Source organism: Euphorbia lathyris, chromosome 2, assembly GCF_963576675.1.
Source record: "Euphorbia lathyris chromosome 2, ddEupLath1.1, whole genome shotgun sequence".
In the NCBI taxonomy this organism is placed as follows: Eukaryota; Viridiplantae; Streptophyta; class Magnoliopsida; order Malpighiales; family Euphorbiaceae; genus Euphorbia; species Euphorbia lathyris.
In genome coordinates, this window is record NC_088911.1 from 14,174,006 (window position 1) to 14,200,577 (window position 26,572).

The following is a 26,572-nucleotide window of genomic DNA, read 5'->3' on the forward strand; positions in this document are numbered from 1 at the left end:
TACCTACTAAACTAAACTCAAACATTAAGGGCTTGATTGGATGAAGGGTAGAGAATGGTTAATAAAGGAAGGGTAGAGAAGGGTAGGGAAAGGTAAGGAAAGGGAAGGAAGGGGAAGGAATGGTAATTTCTAACCCTTCCAAACCCACCAAATTGGAGGGTTCAAAATTTGATGAAATTTCTTAAAAAGAAACCCTTCAAAACCCCTCCAAACCCTTACCCTTCTAATTTTTTTGTGTTCTAAACATGGGTTTGTAGAAACCCTTACTAACCCTTCCCCCTCCCAAACAAGGGTTTCTATCAACCCTTACTAACCCTTCCCTTACTAACCCCTCTAAACCCTCCATCCAATCAAGCCCTAAGGGGATGTTTAGTTGCTACTTTTTGTTTTCTATTTGCATTTTCACTTTAAAATGGATAGTTTTAGATGTTTTAGATGTTTGGTTAGGAAGCTAATGTTTACCTTTTACACCTGAAAAGTAATCTTTTACAAAAGCAAGGAATCTTGCTTTTTTGAAAGCAAACAGTAGATAAAACAAACAAATCCTAAAATTACATGTCGATTTCGTGCCGTATGATCGAGTTACCTAAAAGTTTCCTTGTTTGACAAGTATTTATACAAAAATATGAGTGAAGAAATGTCAAAGGTAAAGGTAGACCGCCCATTTAGAAATGAAAAGAATAAATAGAGAACCTTTATTCTGAACTCATCACAGTATTACTAAAAAGAGAAGAGATAAGAAAATAAAAGAGTTAGAGGGAGAGATGGAAGAAGAGAAAGGTAGGGTATGTGTTACAGGAGCTACTGGGTATGTCGCATCATGGTTGATCATGACCCTTCTTCGCCGTGGTTACTCTGTTCACGCCACCGTCAGATCAGATCCAGGTAAACACGTCTTCAATTTTTCTTAATATGGTTTTATTTAAGGTACTTGAGTGAAATTCTGGGTTTATTTGCCTCAATTCTTATTTTTCTTCTTTGAAATATGGTTTTAATTAAGGTATTTCAGTGAACTTGGGCTTGATAGGGGTGCTATAAAAATTGTCAAAACTTAGGGTCCCTTTGACTACCTCTTTGCATTTGGAAAATGCTATTTTTAAAAAAAAAAACAGTAGAGATTATCTGCTTTTATAAAAAAACTACTTTTCAGCATAAAATGCAAATAGGAGGTGTCAAACCAAATACCTAAAACTCTGCTTTTTAAACTGAAAGGCAAACAAAATAGGTAAACACACGTCTCTTAATCCATCATGTTAAAATATAATATTTTATTTCTTTATTTTTTTGATCTTATATTTTATTCCTTTATTAATCTACATCGTCGTTTGACCACTTTTATAAAAAAAAAAACTCTAATAGTAATTTAAAAATTGACAGTATGGTCTTACAAATCATTATTTGATATATAATTTATTTTAATTATAAATATTATCACAATAATGAACCAACAATAGGCAACTAAATCGTTTTTTGAGTTACCAAAAAAAAAAACTAATTCGTTTTTTGTATTAAAAAAAATTAAGCAACCTAAGAACATTGTTTGAAAATTTCAAGAACTCAACATCATTTAAATAGATGACACTCTTTGAAAATTACTAAAATCATTATCACATCATCCAACACTCAATCAAACACCCACTCGTATAATTTTACAGTACACCAAGAGTAATACTCACATCTAATTAAAATCGTTTTAAATATCATTATATGGACATGATTGGTGGAAAGAGGGTCCAACACTCCAGGAGTACCCTAAAAAATTTCCACTCTCTAGAGGATCCTAATACAAAACACAACATGTGTTGTTTTTATAACTGTTAGCGATATTTTTGAAATATGCTAATTTCAACCTTGTCACGTGTGGTTAGGGTGCGGGCGTGCCAGAGAAATTATTTCTCAATTATGAAAGACGGTTAAGTTTGTGAAATTGTGCGCCGAAAACATGAATTCTAATCGAAGTGATTGGCGAGGGACGCAAGGATTGAAAAAGTCCCTCTTAATTCTCTAGCGCCGTTATAAAAACTTTGCTAGATTAATTATTTTTATTTAAGCTAAGCGTATAAACTGAAGACGGGTAAAATAAAGAAATTAAAAGTGTGAAATTGACATGAGATTTGGTGAAAAAATTGGTATTTTATTGATTTGCTCAAGGTTTGAGTACATATATTCGAAAAGCATGAAATTAAAAATGAAATACAATTGAAAAATTTCTATACTAAACATATAGACAATCAATTGAATTGAAAAAAACAAATCAATACAAGGAATTGAAATGCGATTAAAATAAAATTGAAATTCAACGACAAACTCGGAGCCACAATAGTTATCTCGGCTGGACGTTGAACTTTGATGTTGGCTTGAAATCCTCACCACGGTCGGTTGGACCCGTATGGAATACGATCTTGGCAATATCAAAACGTGTGGTAGGCAAATGAGGCAGATTTAACCCTTGACTTCAGTGGGCTCAATTGAGTGCTTAAGAACCCGGAATTGGATGAGTAAACAGGCCAAATTTAACTTCGGGAGGTCAGGAACAAACTTCTATAAGGGATCTAAGGCTAAAACAGACTCTAAATAGACGAAATTGAGTTTTGAAAACAAATGGGCAATCTGGGAAATTCTGGGAACAGACTAGCTAAAAGAATTTGGGCTGTAAAGATTGGCTTGTAACTATAGTTTCTGAGCACAGAATTTGGAAAATAAATACACTAGATTGAACTTTAGGACGTCGGGAACAACTTTGTTGAAGGGGTTGAAAGTAAAAAAATAAATCTATATGGACGTAATCGGGCTTCGAAAGTAATTGCACGAATCTGGAAAATTAATTCAGAAATAGAATTCTAACTAGGGATTGAACAATCTAAGGGCTTAGGAAGGCTAAATTGGATTGAAAAAACTTGAAAAAAGGCTATTGGAACTTGAATTAAAACTAAAGGGCAATCTAAAAGAAGGAATTAAAGCTAAGAAAAATGAAGAACAAAAAGGAAGAACTCAAAAACTAAGAACTAAGAATAGAGAGCATTGGAAGAGACCTTAGGAAGGGTTTTTTGTTGTGTTGAGTGAGTGATTAATTATGAAGAATGGAGGGTCTATTTATAGCATTTGGAGATGACATTTTGAGTAATTAATCATCAACTAACCCTTATTTTTCTCTCTAATTTTGACCACTAACTTGCCACCTCACCAACTTCCACAAACCACCACTAACTTCCTCCAACTTCCTTGCCACATCACCCTACTACCTTGTGGTTAGAGAGACTTTTAAGGCTTGGGCCTAGGTGTGGGATGGGCCAGGCTTCGTAAGTTGGCTCGTGGTTGTGTTTGGGTGCATTTGGAGAAGTCGGGTGGACCGAAACGGGCTACGGACGATGAGTGACCTCTAGCTCGCCGAGCTGGAGGTTAGTTTACATATATATTTATTTTTATTTTCCATTCATCTTATATTTTTATTATTATTATTATTATTTAGAAAAATAGAAACTATACCCTAAAATTAAACATAAGTTTTCTATATACATGAAAATAAAATTTATTCTATTTTAGACCAACAATAACAAAAGAAAAAACAGCAGTTGTCGTGTTTTATGTTAGGAATCCTTACAAAGATTGGGTGCTTATAATAAAATCTTTAAAAAAAAAGTGACAATACTAGTAAGATTATTGATTATCTATCAACTGGACATAGATAAGGAGTGTGGCGGCCTAAGGTCATAAAAGATCCAATTTTTTTTTTATTTTTACTATATATGTAATATTTTTTTTTGTTATAAATATAATGTCAATTCAAACTTAAAATCGCTAATGAACACTACTAGAAGAGTAAGCAAGCTACCTTGCTTGCATTCTAGAAACTATAGCTTTTGCGTCTTGAGACTAAATAATATAATATTTTAGTTTTAAAATGGATTCAAATTTTTATTTTGCTAATGGGATCCATAAAATATGGTCCCGACTTCCAACTTATCACCCAACTAATTAATTATTTATAGTTTTGATATATGATTAGAGAAAAAGAGAGACATGAGCTTCCTAACAAGTCTACCAGAAGCATCCAAAAAGCTCAAAATCTTCCATTCAGATCTAAACGATCCCAACACTTTCGAAGCTCCCATTAAAGGATGTGTCGGTGTCTTCCATGTCGCAACTCCTACTCCTGCCCATTTCGAGAACGAACCAGACGAAGTTGTAATAAAAAAAACAATTGATGGAACCATAGGAATCTTAAAATTGTGCTTGGAATCGAAGACGGTGAAGCGCGTGGTTTACACTTCGAGCACTGCAGCTATAGATTTCAGTGAGAAAAGTGGAGATGTTATGGTTATGGATGAGAGTTTCTGGAGTGATGTTGATTACATTAAGAAACTTAAATCATTTGCGAGTTCTTATTGGGTGTCTAAGACATTGACTGAGAAGACAGCTCTTGAGTTTTCTGAACGAAATGGATTGGATCTGGTCACTGTGATTCCTTCTTATGTTGTTGGTCCCTTCATTTGTCCTAATCTTCCTGCATCTTTGGAGGTTGCATTGTCCATGATTCTTGGTCAGTATTCTTTTCACATGTTTGATTTAGTGGTTGTTAATACTTCCTAGCTAATAGATATTAACTGATTTTTGTTTCGATATATATAGCTATCAATAATTTTTCTGAAAAGTATCAAATTAGGCTTAAGTGTAAAATAGTACCAATATAGATTTAACGTTTAAAAACGGTACCAATTTAGATCTTGATAACGGAATGCGACACGTCATTTGTATTACTACGTTAATCAGAACTTAACGGATCACATTCCGTCGTCAAGGTATAAATTGGTACCATTTTTTAAACGTTAAGTCTGTATTAGTGCTATTTTGTATGTGGAGCCTAGATTGATACTTCCTCAAAAACCATAGACCTATTTTGATACCTTATCCCTATTTTTAAATCTTAACTGAAAACTTTATAGAGTAAATTACAAAATTGATCTAGTTGAGAGGCTCGTTTACAAATTTAAACGTATTACAGCACCCCATACCAAACTAGACACTTTCATATATAATAAACTTTCCTGAAATACCATTACTATATATATATATATATATATGGGGTTGGTTTCAATGGTGAGTACTAAATTATCTCCATACATGGTAAGTGTTTAATATCCATTAGATTAAGATCTAATGATCTAAATTTAAATTTATTATTTAATATTATAAAATGGCTACCTGATGACATGACAATTAAATAATTAAAAAGGAAAATTAAATATTCTTCAACTTCCAAAGAAGAGTCCTTCTCTCTTCTTTAATTGCATTGAATCAGCGAGAGATTACAAAAATGTGTTAATTACTGCCTCAAAAACAAAGAAAGACACCTGTAGTGTGTATCAAAGTAAAGTGAAAGTGGTGATGATTGTTTTTTTGATAAACGAAAAGTGGTGATGTTCAACTTCATCCTATTGAAATGGTATTTAGTCTAAAAAATTTATAATTCAACATAACCTATCACTAGCTTTTGTGTCTGTGTATTTGTAATTTTTAATCAAAAACTAAAATTACATGTGTCTTTAATTCTTATTTATGTGTTTGTATTTTTTTTAAATATCATTGATGCTTGTTTAGAATATAAAAATAAAAATTAACATATTCAATACATAATTTTCTGGCCATTTAATATGACTTTTATATTTTATTTTTTCAATATCACACAAAAAGAATTGATTTACAAAATTTTATTTTTTCAATATAACACAAAAAGAATTGATTTACATAACGTAAACAATCATTGAGCTTGCCATTCCTAATATAACGTAATGTAATTGAGTGTGACGTTATCACATAACGTAACTTAATTTGACATAACGTGACGTAATGTAACATAATGTAACGTAACTTAATGTAACATAATGTAACGTAACTTAATGTTACATAACTTTACGTGATGTTAATAAATATAAGCTCAATTTATAAATCTTTAACATTGTAAGCTCAATTTCTAAATCTTTAAGATTGTAAGTTCAAATTGTAAATCCTTAGAATTTTATTTATTTATTTAAGCTTTCTTTTATTTATAAACAATCATTGAGTTTACAATCGCTCACGTAACGTAGCATAATAACTATAAACTTAATTTATAAATCCTTAAAATTATAAGCTCAATTTATAAATTCTTAGGATTGTAAGTTCAATTTGTAAATCCTTAGGTTTTTTTATTTCTTTAAGCATTCCTTTATTTCTAAACAATCATTAAGGTTACAATATCTAGAATTCATATATTTTGATGCCACATTAATGACAATAATAAATGTTTAATGTCATCCATTTAGATGTCATATTAAAATAACGCACATGTAAAGTGTAGATGACAAGAATAATGACTGAGAAGACAATTTGATGAATTATTTCTCAAAGTTGACATAATTTGTCAATATTAGGGGTGGAATTACTCTTCACTGCCAAGGTTAGGGGCAAAATTGCATCGAAACGTTTATAAACAGTCATTGAGATTACAATCTCCAGCCTAAGATAACATAACTTAGTGTAACGTAACTAAACATAACGCGACGTAAAGTAACATACTATAATGTGACGTGACGTGACGTGAGGTAACGTGACGTAATATGATATAACGTGATATAACGTAACGTAATATAACATAACATTATGTAATGTGATGTAACGTAACCTAACATAACGTGACGTAACGTGACGTAAGGTAACGTAAATTAACATAATGTAACGTGACATAATGTAACCTGCCGTAACTTAGCATTATGTAACTTAACGTGACATAACATAACATAATGTGACATAATAAATATAAGCTCAGTTTATAAATCCGCAGGATTATAAGCTTAATCTATAAATCCTTCGGATTGTAAGGTCAATTTAAAAATCCTTAGGTTTTTTATTTCTTTAATCTCTCATTTATTTATAAATAGTCATTGAGCATACAATCTCTAACGTAACGTAACTTTACCTAATATATGTTACGTAACTTAACGTGATGTAATATAACGTAACATAACATAATAATTATAAGCTTAATCTATAAATTCTTAGGATTGTAAGCTCAATTTAAAATCCTTAGTTTTTTTTTTTTATTTCTTTAAGCTTTCATTTATTTATAAACAGTCATTGAGCTTACAATCCCCCAACATAACGTAATGTAACGTAACTGAACTGAACTGAAACATCATTGAACTAAAATATTATTGAACTGAAACATCACTAAACTGAAACATCACTGAACTGAAATATTATTGAACTGAAACATCACTAAACTGAAACATCACTGAACTGAAATATTATTAAACTAAAATATTACTGAATTGAAATATTACTGAACTCGAACATCACTGAACTGAAAAATTACTAAACTGAAACATCACTGAACTGAAACATTATTAAACTGAAATATCACTAAACTGAAACATCACTGAACTGAAATATTACTAAATTGAAATATTACTAAACCGAAACATCACTAAACTGAAAATAGTTAAGATTGTAAGCTCAATTTGTAAATCCTTAGGGTTTTTTATTTATTCAAGCTTTCAACTTAGTATAACGTAACATAACGTAACGTAACGTAAATTAGGCCCTGTTCTTTATCACTTAATTTCAGTAACAATCAGTTCAGTTCAGTTCAGTTCAGTTCAATTCAGTTCAGTTCAATTCAATTCAATTCAGTTCAGTTCAGTTCAGCATTCAGTTTCAGCATCCAGTTTCAGCATCCAGTTTCAGTATTCAGTAATTTATCATTATTTATTATATTATAATTATTTATATATAATTTATTATTATTATTATTATTTATCTATAATTTATCATTATTTATTATTATTATTATTATTTATAGTTTATCATTATCTATAAATTAGATAAAAGTCAAGAAATGATAGTTTATTAAAGTATATATGGTTTAATAAAAAAAATAAAACTAAAGTATGCATCCGTATTTAAAAATTAGGAATTGCATCCATATTATGAATTATTTCTCAAATTTATCAAATTTATCAATGTTAAGGATAAAATTCCACCATTTTAGACTTTAGAGGTAAAATTACTTCTGACCCAAAACGTTATTTTTGCACTTTAACCCTTAATTAAAATAAAAAGTTAAGAGTTTGTATTCATATGAAGATTTGTATTTAATTTCATAGGCTTTAAATTATATATAAATTTGTGTTTGTATGTAATTTGTATTTTTAACTTAAATTAGACTTATTTTTATTTAATTTCTTAGGCTTTTATCGAGCCAAGATTTTATCATCTCGGGCTTTTATTTGATATTCAATTTAGTTTTATCTTTAATAATATATTTATTTATTATTGATATTATTAAATTTATTAGAACCATTATTATTATTATAAGTTCATTAATGTCCAATATTATCATGAAAATTATTTTAAAGTCTAATATCATCATTATTGTTAAGTTCGGTTAAGTTGGGTAGCATTCAGTTAAGTTTAGTAGCATTCAGTTAAGTTCAGTATTCAGTAGTATTCAGTTAAATTCAGTTCAGTATTCAGCAGTATTCAGTCCAGTTCAGTTCAGTTCAATTCAATTCAGTTCAGTTCAGTTCAATTCAGTTCAGTTCAGTTCAGTTCAATTTTTTTTCAGCGATAAAGAACAGAGCCTTAGTGCAACTTAACATAACGTAACGTAAATTAGTGCAACTTAACATAAAGTAACCTAAATTAGTGTAACTTATCATAATGTAACTTAACACCACGTAACGTAACATAATGTAACTTAATCAAATTTTACTGAACTGAAACATCACTGAACTGAAACATTACTGAACTCAAACATCACTGAACTCAAACATTAATGAACTGAAATATTACTAAACTTAGACATCACTAAACTGAAACATCACTAAACTGAAGCATTACTAAACCGAAATATTACTGAACTGAAACATCACTAAACTGAAATAGCAATAAACTGAAACATTACTAAACTGAAATATCACTGAACTGAAACATCACTGAACTGAAACATTATTAAACCGAAACATTACTAAACTGAAACATTACCGAATGGAAACATCAAACATAACTAAACTGAAGCATCACTGAACTGAAACATTATTCAACTGAAACATTACTGAACTGAAACAATACTAAACTGAAACATTACTCAACTGAAACATTACTGAATTGAAAAATCACTGAACTAAAATATTACTGAACTGAAACATCATTGAACTAGAATATTATTAAACTGAAACATCATTAAACTGAAATATCACTGAACTGAGATATTACTGAACTGAAACATAACTGAACTGAAACATCACTGAACTGAAACATCACTGAATTGAAACATCACTAAACTGAAATATTACTAAACTGAAACATCACTGAACTGAAACATTACTAAACAGAAATATTACTGAACTGAAACATTACCGAACTGAAACATCACTAAACTGAAGCATTACCGAACTCAAACATCACTTAACTGAAATATCACTGAACTGAAATATTAATGAACTGAAACATTACTGAACTGAAATATCACTGAACTGAAACATCAGTGAACTGAAACATCACTGAACTGAAACATCACTGAACTGAAATATTACTGAACTGAAACATCACTGAACTCAAACATTAGTGAGATGAAACATTACTAAACTGAAAAATCACTAAACTCAAACATCACTGAACTGAAACATCACTGAACTGAAATATTAATAGACCGAAATATTACTGAACTGAAACATTACTGAACTGAAACATCACTAAACTGAAATATTAATAAACGGAAACATTACTAAACTGAAATATCACTGAACTGAAACACCACTTAACTAAAACATCACTGAACTGAAACATTATTAAACTGAAACATTACTAAACTGAAACATTACCGAATGGAAACATCAAACAGCACTATACTGAAGAATCACTAAACTGAAACATCACTGAACTGAAACATTACTCAACTGAAACATTACTGAACTGAAACAATACTAAACTAAAACATTACTCAACTGAAACATTACTAAACTGAAACATCACTAAACTAAAATATTACTGAACTCAAACATCATTGAACTAAAATATTATCGAATTGAAACATCACTAAACTGAAACATCACTAAACTGATATATTACTGAACTAAAACATCACTGAACTAAAATATTATTGAACTGAAACATCACTAAACTGAAACATTACTAAACTGAAATATTACTGAACTGAAATATTACTGAACTGAAACATCACTGAACTGAAACATTACTAAACTGAAACATCACTGAACTGAAACATCACTGAACTGAAATATTACTAAACTGTAATATCACTAAACTGAAACATCACTGAACTGAAGCATCACTTAACTGAAATATTACTGAACTGAAACATTATTGAACTGAAATATTGTTGAACTAAAACATCACTGAACTGAAACATCACTGAACTGAAATATCACTGAACTGAAACATCACTGAACTGAAATATCACTGAACTGAAACATCACCGAACTGAAATATTACTGAACCTAAACATTACGAAACCGAAACATTACTAAACTTAAACATTACCGAACTGAAACAACACTGAACTGAAACATCACTAAACTGAAACATCACTGAACTAAAACATTACTCTACTGAAACATTACTGAACTGAAATAATACTAAACTGAAATATTACTCAACTGAAACATCACTGAACTGAAACATCACTGAACTAAAACATCACTGAACTGAAATATTACTGAACTGAAACATCACTAAACTGAAACATTACTTAACTAAAATATTACTGAACACTGAACTGAAAATCCTTAAGATTGTAAGCTCAATTTATAAATCCTTAGTTTTTTTTTTTATTTCTTTAAGCTTTTAACTTAGTGTAACGTAACATAACGTAACGTAATGTAACGTAACGTAACACAACGTAACGTAAATTAGCGCAACTTAACATAACGTAACCTAAATTAGTGTAACTTATCGTAACGTAACTTAACACAACGTAATGTAACATAATGTAACTTAAACAAACTTAACATAATACAACTTAGCGGAACTTAACGTAACATAACTAAGTTGTAAAGTAACTTAATGTAAGCTCAATTTATAAATGCTTAGGATTGTAAGCTCAATTTATAAATGCTTAGGATTGTAAGCTCAATTTATAAATCCTTAGAGTTTTTTTATTTCTTTAAGATTTCATTTATTTACAAAAAAATCATTTAGCTTAGAATCCCTAAAGTAACGTAACGTAATAAATATAAGCTCTATTTATAAATCTTTAGGATTGTAAGCTCAATTTAAAAATTTGTCAAGGTTAGGGGTAAAATTACTCTTCACTGCCAAAGTTAGGGGCAAAATTACACTATTTTAGACGTTATAGAAAAAATTGCTCTTAGCCATAAACTTTAGGGGTATTTAATAAAATAAATTTTATATGTATTATAATCTTTATTTTTTTAGTTATTATAATGTTTGTTCATATTTCATTAAACATTTATCATTCCTATCTATAGAGGTAAATAGATGGAGATCACTAATAATGTGAACATCTTAATTGTTTTTATAGAGTTTCCTATGCACAATGTTTTTAGATATTTCATGTATTAACTATATTATTCACTAACATTTTTTTTGAAAGAATTTAATATTTCATCAAATTAATTAATTTGTTTTTCTGTTTAAAATTGGTGCAGTATGAGTTGAAAAATGTGTTAGGACACATCACAATTTACAATGGAGAAAATTTATAGGTAAGAAATATGGAGTGACATGATTTAATTTGATAATAACATTCCTTTTGTGTAAACCCATTACTTAATAGTTTTTTTTTTAAAATCATTCACTTTTTTTTAAAAAAAAAGCATAAAGTCCAAACTAGCCCTTACACTATATATCCAAAATCAATTAGGTCCCTATACTCCTAAAATCAGCAAATCACTCCCTATTCTTTATTAAAGCCACCAATTAAACACATATTAACCAAAATAGCTAAATGGCAGATTAATCCCGTCAAATTTACACGTGTTGCAAATGTCTCTCATATCATCAATCCTAAAAAAAAATTCCTGTAAAAATAATTAGGAACCTCTGTTCTTGATGTCGGAATAAATGATGCCTTTTTATCGTCCATTGTTTTTGTCACTCCTAGGGGTGCACACGAGTCGAACCGAGACCAAACAGGGGCAGGCTCGACTCGACTCAGCTCGGCTCGATAAGTGTGGAGACCGAGCTCGGCTCGAGCTCGAAGCTCATGAGCCTGGAATTTTAGAGCTCGGCTCGAGCTCGATATATGTTTAGCTCGAGCTCAAAGCTCATCGAATGGGTCGTTTTGATTTTTTTAAAATAGTTTTGACTATACTTAATTATGCCTAATTAACATTTTATTATTAAAAATCGGCCTTCTAATAAAAGAATACCAAATTTAAACTCCAAAAAATTAAATACTAAAAACCAATGTTATAGAACTCGGATCACACCAACCAATTCGACCGATTGAACCAAAAACCGATCGCACACCCAATCCAAATTGAACTGTTTTGTCACAAATACAACAAACTGGACAAAACCGGAATCAGACCGAAAACCAACGATCCAGCCGATAACCGCCCGGTTTGATTAAAAGAAAATCATTCACATAAAATAACACAACAAGCAGTTCTCACCGCTCTATATGTCTTCCTTGTCAGTCAAATGTCCCAACTTTGCCCATTTTATTATTTTATTATTTATTTATCCATTTTTTTTTGCCTTTTCTCTTTTTAAAATTTTATGTTATCTGAATTCATTTTCCAAAATCAAAATTTTATTTTATACTGTTTTTTTATAAATATTATTACATACTGATTTTGTATTCATTTATGCAACTTATATACATAAATAACAATCTCTTCAAATATTTTTTTTTATCTATTTTTTACTTCTCTAACTTTTTATTATTCTCTAACATTTTGAATTATATTGGATTATAATATTTAATGTTTTATTTTAATATGGAAAAGAGAAGCATGACATGCCACAATTGGATTATATATAATTTATAAAAAAAAACTCACGAGCCTGCTCACGAGCTTTCGAGTCGAATCCAAAAAAATTCAGACTCGGCTCATTTATACTCGAGCCGAGCCTAATCGATCCAGACTTTGACCAAGCTTTGACCGAGCCGAACTCGAACAGTTTGTGAATTAAGCATCCTCGTTTGCACCCCTAGTCACTCCGATTTGAGGTTCCGTAATAGTTTGATGTTTCCTTGCTTCTCAATTGAACCCTTCTAATTGTATAAGTTGTAAAGGATCCAATCATCTAGCTGAGATCAATTAAAAAAAGGGATAAGGTACCAAAATAGGTCTAAGGTTTTTGGGGAAGTACCAATTTAGGTTCAACGTTCAAAACAGCACGAATATAGTGTAAGACTAAATCAACGATCCAAGATAAAAGTCAACAAAAGATAAATATGGTTGAGATTAAAAATCTAGAAGAGGAAGAGAAGAATACACATTGCTCTCTCCTATAAATAGCACCTAATAGTTGTAGTCTAATTTAATTTTTCTATTATTCTTACTTTCAATTTCTTCTTCTGTAACTTTACCTTTGATTTAGTTAAGATGATATCAGAGCAATCTTGAATCGTTATCGATTCCTTTCTCGTTTGCGATCATTCTTGATCTCCTCTTTCATTCTTTTTTCTTCTCGATCGACTTCGATCGATTGAATAGCTTCCGCATTTCTTATCTTCCTGAATCAAATCAATTTCATTGTTTGAGTTCCATGGCTCGCAGGGTTGATGAAACCAGTCCGTTTTATGTTCACCCCAGTGAGAATCCGGCATTAGCTCTCGTTTCTCCGGTGTTAACTGCAAAGAATTACCATTCTTGGTCCAGGAGCATGAGAATGGCGTTAATGTCTAAAAATAAGGTGGATTTCATTGACGGAACTATTACCAGGCCTGAGTCTACCGATTCTAATTTTCCGGCGTGGAGAAGATGTAATCATCTCATTCTTTCCTGGTTTGTTCACTCTGTCTCACCTGCGATTGCCCAGGGGATTTTAGGTCAAGAATCAGCCAAGGTCGTTTGGGACTCCCTCAAGGAGAAATTTTCTCAAGGCGATGTTTTTAGAATTGCTGATTTGCAGGGTGAGATTTATAATGTTGAGCAGGGGGATAAAAGTATCACTGATTATTACACTTTCTTGTGTAATCTATGGGAAGAATACAGGGATTTAAGGGCCTATCCCTCGTGCGTATGTGACGGGTGTGTTTGCAACGCTCTTAATATAATTAAATCCTTCTCCACTATTAAAACTCATATCATGGTTATGGATCCTCTCCCTGCTGCCAACAAGGTCTTCGCAATGGTGTTACAATATGAAAGGCAAATTGCCTTACCTGTAACAACATCTTAGCAAGAATTGGTTGCTTTTGCACAGAAGGGAACTTTTCAATCCAAGAAACAGCCAAGAAGATCTTTTAACAATCAATCAAAGAGCAACACTGTATGTACTCATTGCGGATATGTTGGAGGCCACACTGTAGATACTTGCTACAAGAAGCATGGCTATCCCCCAGGATTCAAAAAGAAAGACAGGAATGTCAATGTTAATTTTGCTGACATTGACAATCTTGACCAAGGCGAAGAGGATGTCGTCGTTCATGATTCAACAGATCACAGGGGCAATCTTCTTGCATCTGCTACAAATACTGATGAAGGGTTTACACCAGCACAAATGCAGCAACTGATGCAGCTGATACAGATGAATAAATCTGGTGGGCAGGCCAATGTTCACTTCGCCAATGCTTGTGGAACCGCTAACTATACCACAAGTAAGCCTAAACCCATTACATTGAATGTGAATTCCTGGATTTTAGACACTGGGGCTAGCAGTCACATTGTTAATTCATTGGCATATTTTAGAAGTTATAAGCCTGTGCACAATTGCTATATTAATTTGCCTAATAATCAGAAGTTGAGAGCTGAATATATTGGAGATATTCATTTTTCAAATGAGTTTGTGTTGTGTGATGTCCTGTATGTGTCAAATTTTGCCTTAAATCTAATTTCGGTCACACAACTTACTGCCTCTATGCAGTATAACTTAGTTTTTTCTGCTCATCATTGTCTTATCCAGGACTTGAAGAGCAGGAGGCAGATTGGTTCAGCTAGTGTGGTAGCTGGTCTCTATCACCTAACTGACCCTGAGCCTGTTTTCAATCATGTGTTACATACTACTACTCATTGTAATACAGACGAATTATGGCATTTTAGGCTAGGACATCTACCTAAAGATCGAATTCTGTGTTTGAATAAATCGTTTCCTGATATCTCTGTGCCTTCTGATTTCGTTTATGATATATGTCATTTTGCTAGGCATAAGCGGTTACCTTTTCCCGTCTCTACTAGTTCCAGTTCTGCTTCGTTTGAGCTTGTTCATGTTGATATTTGGGGTCCTACCCATGTTTCCATTGCAGGTTATAGATATTTTGTCACCATTGTTGATGATTTTACTCGTTTCACTTGGGCTGTTATGGTTAAACTCAAGTCTGAGGTGTCTGATGTGATTAAACATTTCGTTGCTATGGTTCAGACTCAATTTGGCAAAACAATTAAGGTCATTAGGTCTGATAATGGTCCTGAATTTTATATGGTTGATTTTTATAATAAATTAGGAATAAGTCATCAAACGAGTTGTGTCGAAACACCTCAACAAAACGGGCTTGTCGAAAGGAAACACCAGCATATTCTCAACACCGCTAGAGCTTTAAAGTTTCAGAGTCATTTACCCAATGGCTATTGGAATTTTTTTGTTGGTCATGCTGTGTTCTTAATAAATAGGACACCCACTCCTTTATTAAGTAATAAGTCTCCGTTTGAACTGTTATACGGTCATGTTCCTAATTATTCTGATTTAAGAGTGTTCGGATGCTTGTGCTTTACTGGTACTTTGCTTCAAAATCGGAGTAAATTTGATTCTAGAGCAAATAAGTGCATTTTTCTTGGTTATGTGCAGGGACAAAAAGGGTATAGGGTGTTGGATGTTCACACTAATAAGATTAGCGTCTTTAGGAATGTCAGGTTTTATGAAACTGTATTTCCTTATGGAAATCCTGATGTTCTTGATAGTTTTGATTTAGAAATTAGTAGTGATAATTTGAGTAATGATGGGTCTATGGTTGTAGAGTCATCACCTTGTATCAGGAAGTCATCTAGAATGCGTAATCAGCCCCAATATTTGAAAGATTATCACTGCGCCTTAGCTAACTCGAAAACTATTATTGGGATGGAGCAAGATATATGTCACCCTATATCTTCTGTTATGACTTATGATAAGCTTTCCCAAAACCCGAAAAGATTTTCTTGCTCTATCATAACCGAAACTGAGCCCAAGTCTTATCAGGAGGCTTGCACTAATCCTAAATGGAGAGAGGCGATGCAGGCTGAGATTGATGCTCTTGATAGAAATGGGACTTGGGAAATTTGTTCTTTGCCTAACGACAAAGAGGAGGTAGGAGCTAGGTGGACTTTTAAGATTAAGCGTAATGGCGATGGTAGTGTCGAGCGTTATAAGGCAAGATTAGTTGCAAAAGGTTACACTCAACAAAACGGAGTCGATTTTTTAGAAACCTTTTCCCCTGTAACCAAGATGACTACTATTAGGATGCTTCTTGCATTAGCAGCCATAAATGGTTGGTTTTTAGAACAGCTCGACATCAACAACGCTTTTTTACATGGTGACTTACAGGAAGATATTTACATGGAACTTCCACCAGGAATTGAAACTGATATAATTAATCCTGTTTGTAAGTTAAAAAAATCCCTTTACGGTTTAAAGCAGGCTAGTCGGCAGTGGAATAGCAAGCTAACTGCCTCGCTAAGAAAGTTTGGTTTTCAACAAGCTGATTCTGATCCTTCTTTATTTACTAAGTTTAACGTTGATGAATTCATTGCTTTAGCCGTTTACGTGGATGATATTATACTGGTTAGCAATAATATGTCATCAATTGTTCAGGTCAAATCCTACCTTCATGCTTGTTTTAGCATTAAGGATTTGGGAACCTTAAAATTCATGTTAGGTCTGGAGATTTCCAGAACTTCTGCAGGTATTTTATTATATCAGAGGAAGTACACTCTTGATCTGCTTAGTGAGTATGGCTTCCTTGAAGCTAAACCATGTAATACCCCCATTTCTATGTGTGATGTTGATATAACCGAATCCGAGTGTTTAGTTGATATTACAGGATACAGACGCCTAGTTGGGAAGTTACTTTACTTGACGAATTCCAGGCCAGACATCGCATTTGCAGTACAAAGACTATCTCAGTTTTTGCACAAGCCACAGGAACATCATTTAAGAGAAGCTCACCAGATACTTCGCTACCTTAAGCTTCATCCTGCTCAAGGCGTTTTTTATCCGTCCAACTCTCAACTTCAGCTCAAAGGGTTCACTGACAGTGATTGGGGAAATTGCAAAATCACACGGAAATCAGTCACGGGGTTTGCTGTTTTTCTGGGAAACTCTTTGATTTCTTGGAAATTGAAGAAGCAAAACACAATCAGTCGATCTTCATCAGAATCTGAGTACCGGGCAATGGCTTCAACTGCTTGTGAACTGCAATGGCTTTTATTTCTTCTTAAGGATCTGCACATATATCACCCTAAACCTGCTCTACTGTATTGTGACAATCTATCTGCCATCCATATAGCCAAAAACCCAGTCTTTCACGAAAGAACCAAACATATTGAAATTGACTGCCATTTTGTTCGCCACAAGGTTCAAGCTGGAATTATTCACCTACTGCCTGTACCGTCTGCTGATCAATTGGCGGATTGTTTTACCAAACCTCTCCATCGTCCTGTTTTTCATTCATTTCTTCACCGACTTGGGATTCTGGACGTGCATAATTCTCAACTTGCGGGGGGATATAAGACTAAATCAACGATCCAAGATAAAAGTCAACAAAAGATAAATATGGTTGAGATTAAAAATCTAGAAGAGGAAGAGAAGAATACACATTGCTCTCTCCTACAAATAGCACCTAATAGTTGTAGTCTAATTTAATTTTTCTATTATTCTTACTTTCAATTTCTTCTTCTGTAACTTTACCTTTGATTTAGTTAAGATATAGGCTTAACGTTTACAACATAATATCAATTTAGGATTAACGTTTAAAATATAGCATCAATTTAGGCCCCACGTATAAAATAGCACCAATATAGACTTAACGTTTACAAAATAATACGAATTTAAGCTTAACGTTTACAAAATATATCCAATTTAAGCTAAACGTCACAATTAAATTAACCATATTATATTATTTTCCTATTAACTTTATATGTTATCTTTTTATTTACTTCTATTTTCTTATTTATTATAATACAATTAATTAGTTTTCTTACCCATTAAAAACTTATATTTGTTTTTCATCAACCATTCCATGACTTCTAAATTCCATGGCTCATGTAATATATGCAAACTAAAAGTAATTGAATATCCATAATATCTTGAACACTTGTAGTGTTCGAAATATTGTGGATATTCAATTACTTTTAGTTTGCGTGTACATGAGCAATGAAATTTAGTAGTCATGGAATCAGTTATGAAAAACAAATATAAGATTTTTTTTTTTTGAATAGAATTGCAGCTTTATTAGATAGTAGGACTAGCGTCCTCACGAATAACATCTGCTAGCCATATAGGCAAAACACTGAAAAGACTATCGTTAGCATTGGAATAAGCCCGCCTAGCCATAACATGAGCGGCCTTATTCGCTGAACGATGAATAAAACACAAATTAAAACCAGAATGCGAGTTGATGATATCCCTGCAATCTTGAACAATCAAACCGAACTCCGAATTATCTTGTTTGTCAGAATTAACCGCATCCACAACTAATTTGGCGTCCGATTCAAAGACAACATTTATGAAATGTTGGCTAGCAAGCCAACTCAAACTCGTACGGACCGCAAGTGCTTCGATGATCTTTGGTTCCTTTACAGCTTTAATTAAGCAACTGCTCCCAAACAAAAAATGGCTCGTCTCATCCCTTACAACCGCTCCCAATCCACAGCTTCTGATTTCCGCAAAGCTCGCCCCATCTGTGTTGCATTTTATTGAACCAGCCGGTGGCGGACTCCAAGTCGAAGGTGTGGCGATCACTGAATCAGCTCCTATAGGTGCAGAAAACGCAGAAGTAGCTACAGGTGGCCCAGTTCGCTTACACATAGACGAGAATGCTTTCCAGTCCCTAGTGTCATCAAGTATAGTATGCCAGCTGATATCCGTTGGCCACCATTCTTCTCGCCAAAGCACTCTATTCCGGTGTTCCCATATCGCTTTTAAACCGCAACAGATTCTGACTAATCTTTCTGATGGTGCAGTTTCTAGCTCCTGTAATAACCATTGTGAGAACGACAAACTTCCAATATGAGGGACCCTTAAACCAGCAACTCGCCATAGATCACCTGCAAAAGAACAAACTGTAAATAAATGTCGGTCAGACTCGTCATCCTCCACACAAATCGGGCACTCAAGTGATACTGGGACTCTTCGTTGGACTAGCCTAGTCCGAGTGGGCAAACAATTAGAGCATACCCTCCATATAAACATTTTTAATTTTGGCGGGATTTCCAGATTCCACAATTTCTTCCATCCCCCATAACCCACTTCATTATTCGCCATATTCATTCCTGTGAGATACCCAGATCTAACATTATAGAACCCGTTCTGGGACCAGTGCCACATCCTGACATCTTCCTTGGGGGTAATTGGCAATATAATATCACAAATGGCAGAAACTTCAGAATCACTGAAATACCCATGCAACTTATTCATATCCCAGCCCCTCCCACTTTCATCCATCAAGTCTGCCACCCTCAAATCAGATAGTCCAGGTAGAACAAAAGAATTGACATGAAAATCATCTAAATTTGGAACCCATGGGTCATCCCATACTTTAATACTTTCACCATTTCCTACCCTCCATCTCATTCCTTGTTTAAGGATACTCAGGCCACTCCAAATACCTCTCCAAACCATACTAGGATTATTGCCTAATTTGGAGAGTAACAAGTCCTCCCTTGGAAAATATTTAGCTTTAAACATTCGACTCACTAAAATATTTGGAGTATTAATTAACTTCCACCCTTGTTTCCCTAATAAGGCTAAATTAAACACATGTAGGTTCTTAAAACTCATCCCTCCCAAATCTTTTGAATTACATAATTTAGCCCAGTCAAACCAATGGATTCCCCTTTTCCCATTAGGTTTCATGCCCCACCAAAAGGAATTCATTAATTTTTTCAATTCATCACAGGTAGAAAGAGGAATAAGGAACGTACTCATACAGAATGTAGGTAGTGCCTGGGCCACTGACTTCAGCAACACCTCTTTCCCAGCTTGCGATAAGAACCGGAAGCCCCAACTTCCAAACTTTTTCCTCAGCCTGTCAACAAGAAATGCAAAAATACGCCTCTTTGATCTACCAATAAGTGATGGTAAACCCAAATATCGACCCGTATCAAGTGGGGTTTGGACCCTTAACATTTCCTTTATCTCCTCCTTTAGTTCCATATTGACATTCGAACTAAAGAAAATCCCAGATTTTTGCAAGTTCACTGCCTGCCCCGAGGCCACTTCATATTCTGTCAAAATCCGTATAACTTCACTAGCCTCCCTAGACGAAGCTCCAAAGAACAAGAAACTGTCATCAGCAAAAAATAAATGTGTTACTGCAGGTGCTTGTCTGCAGATTCTACACCCTGAAATCAAATTCTGACTCTCAGCCCTTCTTATTAGTTTAGATAAGACTTCGGCACACAGTATAAATAGGTACGGGGAAAGTGGGTCTCCTTGTCTTAATCCCCTCCCCGGCTTAATCGGATCAGAATATTCTCCATTCACTGCCACCCTGTAATTCACAGTTGTGATACAGAGCAAAATCCACTCAACCCATTTGTCACTAAATCCCATGCGAATCATGACCAGTTTCAAGAAGTTCCAATCCACCCTATCATAGGCCTTGCTAATATCAATCTTCAGGGCAACATGTCCGTTTTAAAAGCCAAATTTGGAAATGGCAAAGGAAAATGGAGCGATTACATGGTAGGAAAGACAGGGATTCCATTGCTCAATTTTTCTTTGCGAAGAGAAAACTTAATGAGGTGCTGGAAGCTGAGGAGAGATTCTGGAAGCAGAGGGCTAAGGTATTCTGGCTTACTGAGGGGGACAGAAATACTAAGTTTTTCCATGCTAGTGTAAAGGCCAGGCGACAACAGAATCAAATTGAATTTCTAAAAGACGATTCAGGTGGGGAGACTGATAACCAGGAAGCTATGTTGGATATGTCACAGAGGTATTTTCAATCAGTGTACTCTTCAAATGGTCAAACTGAGTCAGAAACGGTCAACGTTATTGAAGTTGTGATTGACACACTCACAAATGAGAGGCTCACGGCCCCGTTCGAGGTAATTGATTTTAAGAACGCTTTGTTCTCTATGAGTCCGAACAAATCCCCTGGACCTGATGGGCTTAATCCAGGGTTTTATCAAGCATTTTGGGATACAATTGGTAGTGAGGTAGGAGCAGCTTGTAAGCGTTGGTTGGATCAGGGTGAGTTCCCTCCGGATTTGAATGATACCACAATTGTTTTGATTCCGAAAATTGACAAGCCATCCTTACTTAAGGATTTTCGCCCTATCTCCTTATGCAACGTTTTGTACAAAATAATTGCAAAGGCCTTAGCTAACCGGCTAAAAAGTGTGCTCCCTGCTATTATTGGAGAAACACAATCTGCTTTTGTCCCTGGAAGGTCTATAATTGATAATGTGCAAGTGGCTTTTGAGTCAATACACTTTATGAAAAGACAAATATAAGATTTTAATGGGCAAGAATACTAATTAATTGTATTATAATAAATAAGAATATAGAACTAAATAAAAAGACAACATATAAAGTTAATAGAGAAACAATATAATATGATTAATTTAATTATGACGTTTAGTTTAAATTGTATATATTTTGTAAAATATTAAGCTTAAATTCGTATTATTTTGTAAACATTAAGCCTATATTTGTGCTATTTTGTACGTGAGGTCTAAATTGATGCTATATTGTAAACGTTAAGCCTAAATTAATATTATGTTGTAAACGTTAAGTCTATATTGGTGCTATTTTGAACGTTGAGCCTAAATTGGTACTTCCCCAAAAACCTTAGGCCTATTTTGGTACCTTATCCCATTAAAAAAGGTAAATAATTTATTAGTCCCCTAGTTTTTACCTATCACACTGTTTAGTCTTCCTATTTTGAAAAACATATTATGAGGTCCCTATCTTTTATCAATATTAACCCTTTAGTCCTTCTATCTATTTTTTTTAGATTTTTAACCATTGTATTTGACATAAACAGTCAAAGAGAAAATAACACAGTAACTTGGCCATTTTGTATTGTACTATAGCCGTCTTGAAAGTTAAGATATGTTCGATTAAAAATCTAAAAAATAAACAGAAAAATGGACCAAAGAGTTAATATTTACAAAAGATAGGACCTTATAATGTGTTTTGCATAATAGGACTAAACAATGTGTTACGTAAAGAGGTGGGGACTAATAAATTATTTAGCCAATAAAAAATATTAATTTAGTTAATGATTTTTAGCACAAATGATGAGAATCATATAAAATACAAAATCAGAAGTGGAAAAAAAGAGCCACCATATCAGAAAGATTATGACAGTAAGGAGTAGCCATGAATTGATTTAAAAAAATGGGTTAAGGTGTAAAAATACCCCTAACGTTTTAGGTCAGGAGCAATTTTACCCCTAACATCTAAAATGGTGCAATTTTATCCCTAATGTTGGAAGCCAAGAGCAGTTTTACCCCTAACGTTGATAAATTGGGTCAATTTGAGAAATAATTCATCAAACTGTCTTCTCGGTCGTGAATCTTGTCATTTATACTTCACACATGCGTTATTTTATCAGTAACAAATCACAAACATATGTTGGAATGTGAAAAAAAAATAAGAAAAAATATTAAAACTATACTGTCTTTTGCACGAATTAGACAAAAAAAATTCAAAAAATTCACCGAATTTATAAATATTAATCTCCAATTTTATTATTAAATTACAAAAAACATTATATCATTTTTTAGAACAAATTGATATGCAATTGGTGCAAAATAAAGAAAAAAAATAACTGTATTTTATAATAGTGTCTGAAATTGATCCAATTTATCAATGTTAGGGGTAAAATTGCTCTTGGGTACAAACATTAGGGGTATAATTGCACAATTTTAGACGTTAGGGGTAAAATTTCTCCTGATCCAAAACGTTAGGGGTATTTTGGCACCTTAACCCAAAAAAAATATATATTTTACCGTCAACTTTTTTTAACTATAGTTTAACAACTGGGCCTGATTGTTGATTATAGCATATAATGAGGACCTAATTGAGTATTTGAAGAGGTTGGAGAGTCAATTGATTTCTAAGGTATAGTACAGGGGCTAAATTGGGTCTTATTCAAAAAAAATAAATATATCACCCACCATCAAATTTTTTTGGCCGAATTTACTTTTTTACTTTTTTTTTTTCTTAATAATTTTCATATATGATTTTATGTACCAATCATTTTTATGGATTTATTATGGAGAGAGAATACTTTTGAAAAATATGAACAATCATTTATTATAGAGAGAGAAATATATCTTTAGGTAACTTGATACCCTATTGGTAACCTTCTATAGTAGGTCATTTAATCAAAATATATTAGTCTCCATGGATGGAGACTCACCATTGAGAACTCTTCCACATATATATTCCCTCTCTATAGCCTTACTCTATATATATATATATATATATATATATATATATATATATATATATATATATATATATATATATTGTTTGTGCGATTTTTGCTGCGTTTTTATATGATTTTTTCTGCTATTTTAGATTCAGTTTTCTAGTAATTTAAAACCTTATTAGGATTATTAGAGTTAAGTTGAAAACCTATTAGAAACTTATTGGGAAACGTGTTTGAATATTAGAAACTCTTTTATTTTAGCATGAAGATAATTCCACAGTCATGAAAACCTTCCACAGTGGAAGCAACTGAATTTTCTCTACATTTGCTTACACTACAAAGGGATTGCAAGAACTATGAAGACAATTGTCTTTACATTTTTTTCATTTGTTTTGCGTTTACTTCTTTCTGACCTTTGCCATTGGGTTGCACAAAAATCGCACCAAAATTATTGAAATAAGAGGATTTCTAACATTCAAACACGCAAATACATCCCAAATAAGTTTCTGACGCAACTCTAACCCCAATAAGGTTTTAAATCACTAGAAAAACTTATCCTGAAACCGCACAAAAAAACGTAGCAAAAACCGCACAAAATCTGTGAAGTGATAATATATATACTAAAAGTATTTCGGAGAAAGTTAACTTTGAAAATCTAATTTCATAACAGATATTGTAAATGATATGTAAAACAACCTCTCAATTGAACAAATTTTATAATAATTTACACACACTTTATATCTATTGTTACAGTAAAACAATGAAAAATAAGCTATATGTAAAAAAAGAACCAAGCAGATACTTTGTCATTTTAAATGCTCTCTCTCTGACAATACTTTTGTTGTAATTAATTATCTCAGGTAAGCCAGAATTTTATAATATGCTTCTGAATGTAAATATGGTGCATGTTGATGATCTTGTAAGGGCACATATTTTCCTTCTTGAAAATCCTAATACAAAAGGGAGGTATATTTGTTCTTCAGACATTATTTCCATTGCAGACTTGGCCAATTTTCTTTCTGCAAAATATCCAGAGTTCACCATACCAACAATAGAGTGAGTTCATCTTTTCTTTTTTCAATTTCAAAATAGATTTGAGTATGAAATGTCTTTCTTAACAAAATATTTGTATTTTTTTTATATTTTTTTTTGTCTAACACGTACAAGAATGGGGATAAGATGAGATCCACATGATTTTAAGTATGTATACATATCTTTTATCTAAACTAATGAGTGATCATATATAGTTATTATGACGGAGGAAAGAGCACGGTTAATAATTTATTTTATTGGCAGGTCGTTACAGGATCTTATTGACGGATCACATCGGAAAGCCCCTATATTGTCATCCAAGAAGTTGAAAGACTCTGGCTTCCAATTTAAATATGGCATTGATGAAATATTTGACGGAGCAATTCAATGTTGTAAGGAGAAGGGTTATCTGTAGAGTATACTCTATCTTTTAAAGTGAACAGGCAAACAAAAGGAAAAAAGAGAGTACAACCGTATTGAGTTTGGTTATATATATGTTGGCTCACATGTCAATTAAGTTGGGTTGAGTTGAGTCTATGTGGATAGACTTAACCGTAGGGAAACTATTCCTATGGCACTCTATCCGAGTTCAATTTCCATTATCGTTGTTAGAGTCTCCATAGTTGGAACAATATATAAACCTTATTAACCCTTTTGTAGCCTTGATGAGATAAACTTTTTTTGTAAAAAAAAAAAATAAAGTAAAAAAATAAGTAAACATATCAATTTGCAACATGATTTATAAAGATAACTCGGTTAACATGATCTGTTTGAACAATTATTATTTTTGTATTATTTACATAATATATGATCACGTGGAATATATAAATTGCATAGTTATGATATGATGACCGATTTTCACATCCGTAAACAAGGTTCTGAAGTTGACCAACTTTTCTTTCTGCAAGATATCAAGAGTTCACCATACCAACAATAGAGTGCGTTAATGTTTTTCTTGTATTTTTCATGCCAAGAACGATTTTTAAATCTCGAATTACAAATGATATAATTAAGAGTTTAACGTTAACAAACTTGATCAATTTCAGATATTGTTAATTAATTCAAATATTTTGTTTATGTATTTTTATGGGTAAATTACACTAAAGGTATCTGAACTTTACTCCAGTTCACAATTTAGTACCTGAATTTCATTTTGTCCAAAAAATATACCTCAAGTAAGATGATTGGACAATTAAGTAAATTTGACTGGTAAATGACCGGTCAATGTAAATTTAACCATTTTTACACAAATCAATAGGACCCATCATACACTAACTCTGTAACGACCCGGTCCGGAGTGGATGGCGCCGGGGTAGAAGGTCTGAGCAAGGAGCGGCCATAAAGGATGGCGATGAGGGCAGGAATGAACTGAATCCTGTTGAAACACCTTTCCACGTGATTTTGATTTGACAAAATTATTTAAGTAAATCTCCATGATAAAAAAAATATATATTCTAACACAATTAAATTTAAGTGCTTTGATTTAATTGTACTAATGTGTTTGTTCAATGTTGAGTAAGTTGATTGATAAGAATAGGAACTAAAAATCTATAAGAGAAAGTCAAGCCAAAGTCAGCAGATACAAGTCACACAGCCGGAGCTAAGTAAAATGCAACTCAGCATTTGAGAAATAAAATGTCTTCTTTCAAAAAGAAAAGCTTGAAGGCGAAGCCGCTGAGTCAAGCTGCGTGATCGTCAGGTCAGTGTCAACGATCAGTCAACTTGAAAGACAAAGTCTGTCCATTTTCTGAAATATTCAGAAGCCACAGAAATCTG

General features: G+C 32.8%; 1 protein-coding gene across 2 annotated transcripts; it reads left to right on the forward strand.

Moving 5' to 3' along the window:
* The first annotated feature begins 589 nt into the window (after positions 1 to 589).
* Positions 590 to 25,559, forward strand: LOC136216769 (vestitone reductase). 2 transcript variants are annotated; one of them, XM_066003329.1, is made up of 4 exons: positions 590 to 885; positions 4,007 to 4,540; positions 24,625 to 24,820; positions 25,061 to 25,559. In XM_066003329.1, the coding sequence occupies exons 1-4, from the start codon at positions 765 to 767 to the stop codon at positions 25,209 to 25,211; spliced, it is 1,002 nt and encodes a 333-aa protein (XP_065859401.1). In that variant the 5' UTR covers positions 590 to 764; the 3' UTR covers positions 25,212 to 25,559. The 2 variants fall into 2 exon arrangements, with proteins under 2 accessions (XP_065859401.1, XP_065859400.1); XM_066003328.1 differs by lacking the exons at positions 590 to 885; positions 24,625 to 24,820; positions 25,061 to 25,559 and adding an exon at positions 13,749 to 18,410 and having other exon boundaries at positions 4,403 to 4,540.
* Positions 25,560 to 26,572: the final 1,013 nt, after the last annotated feature.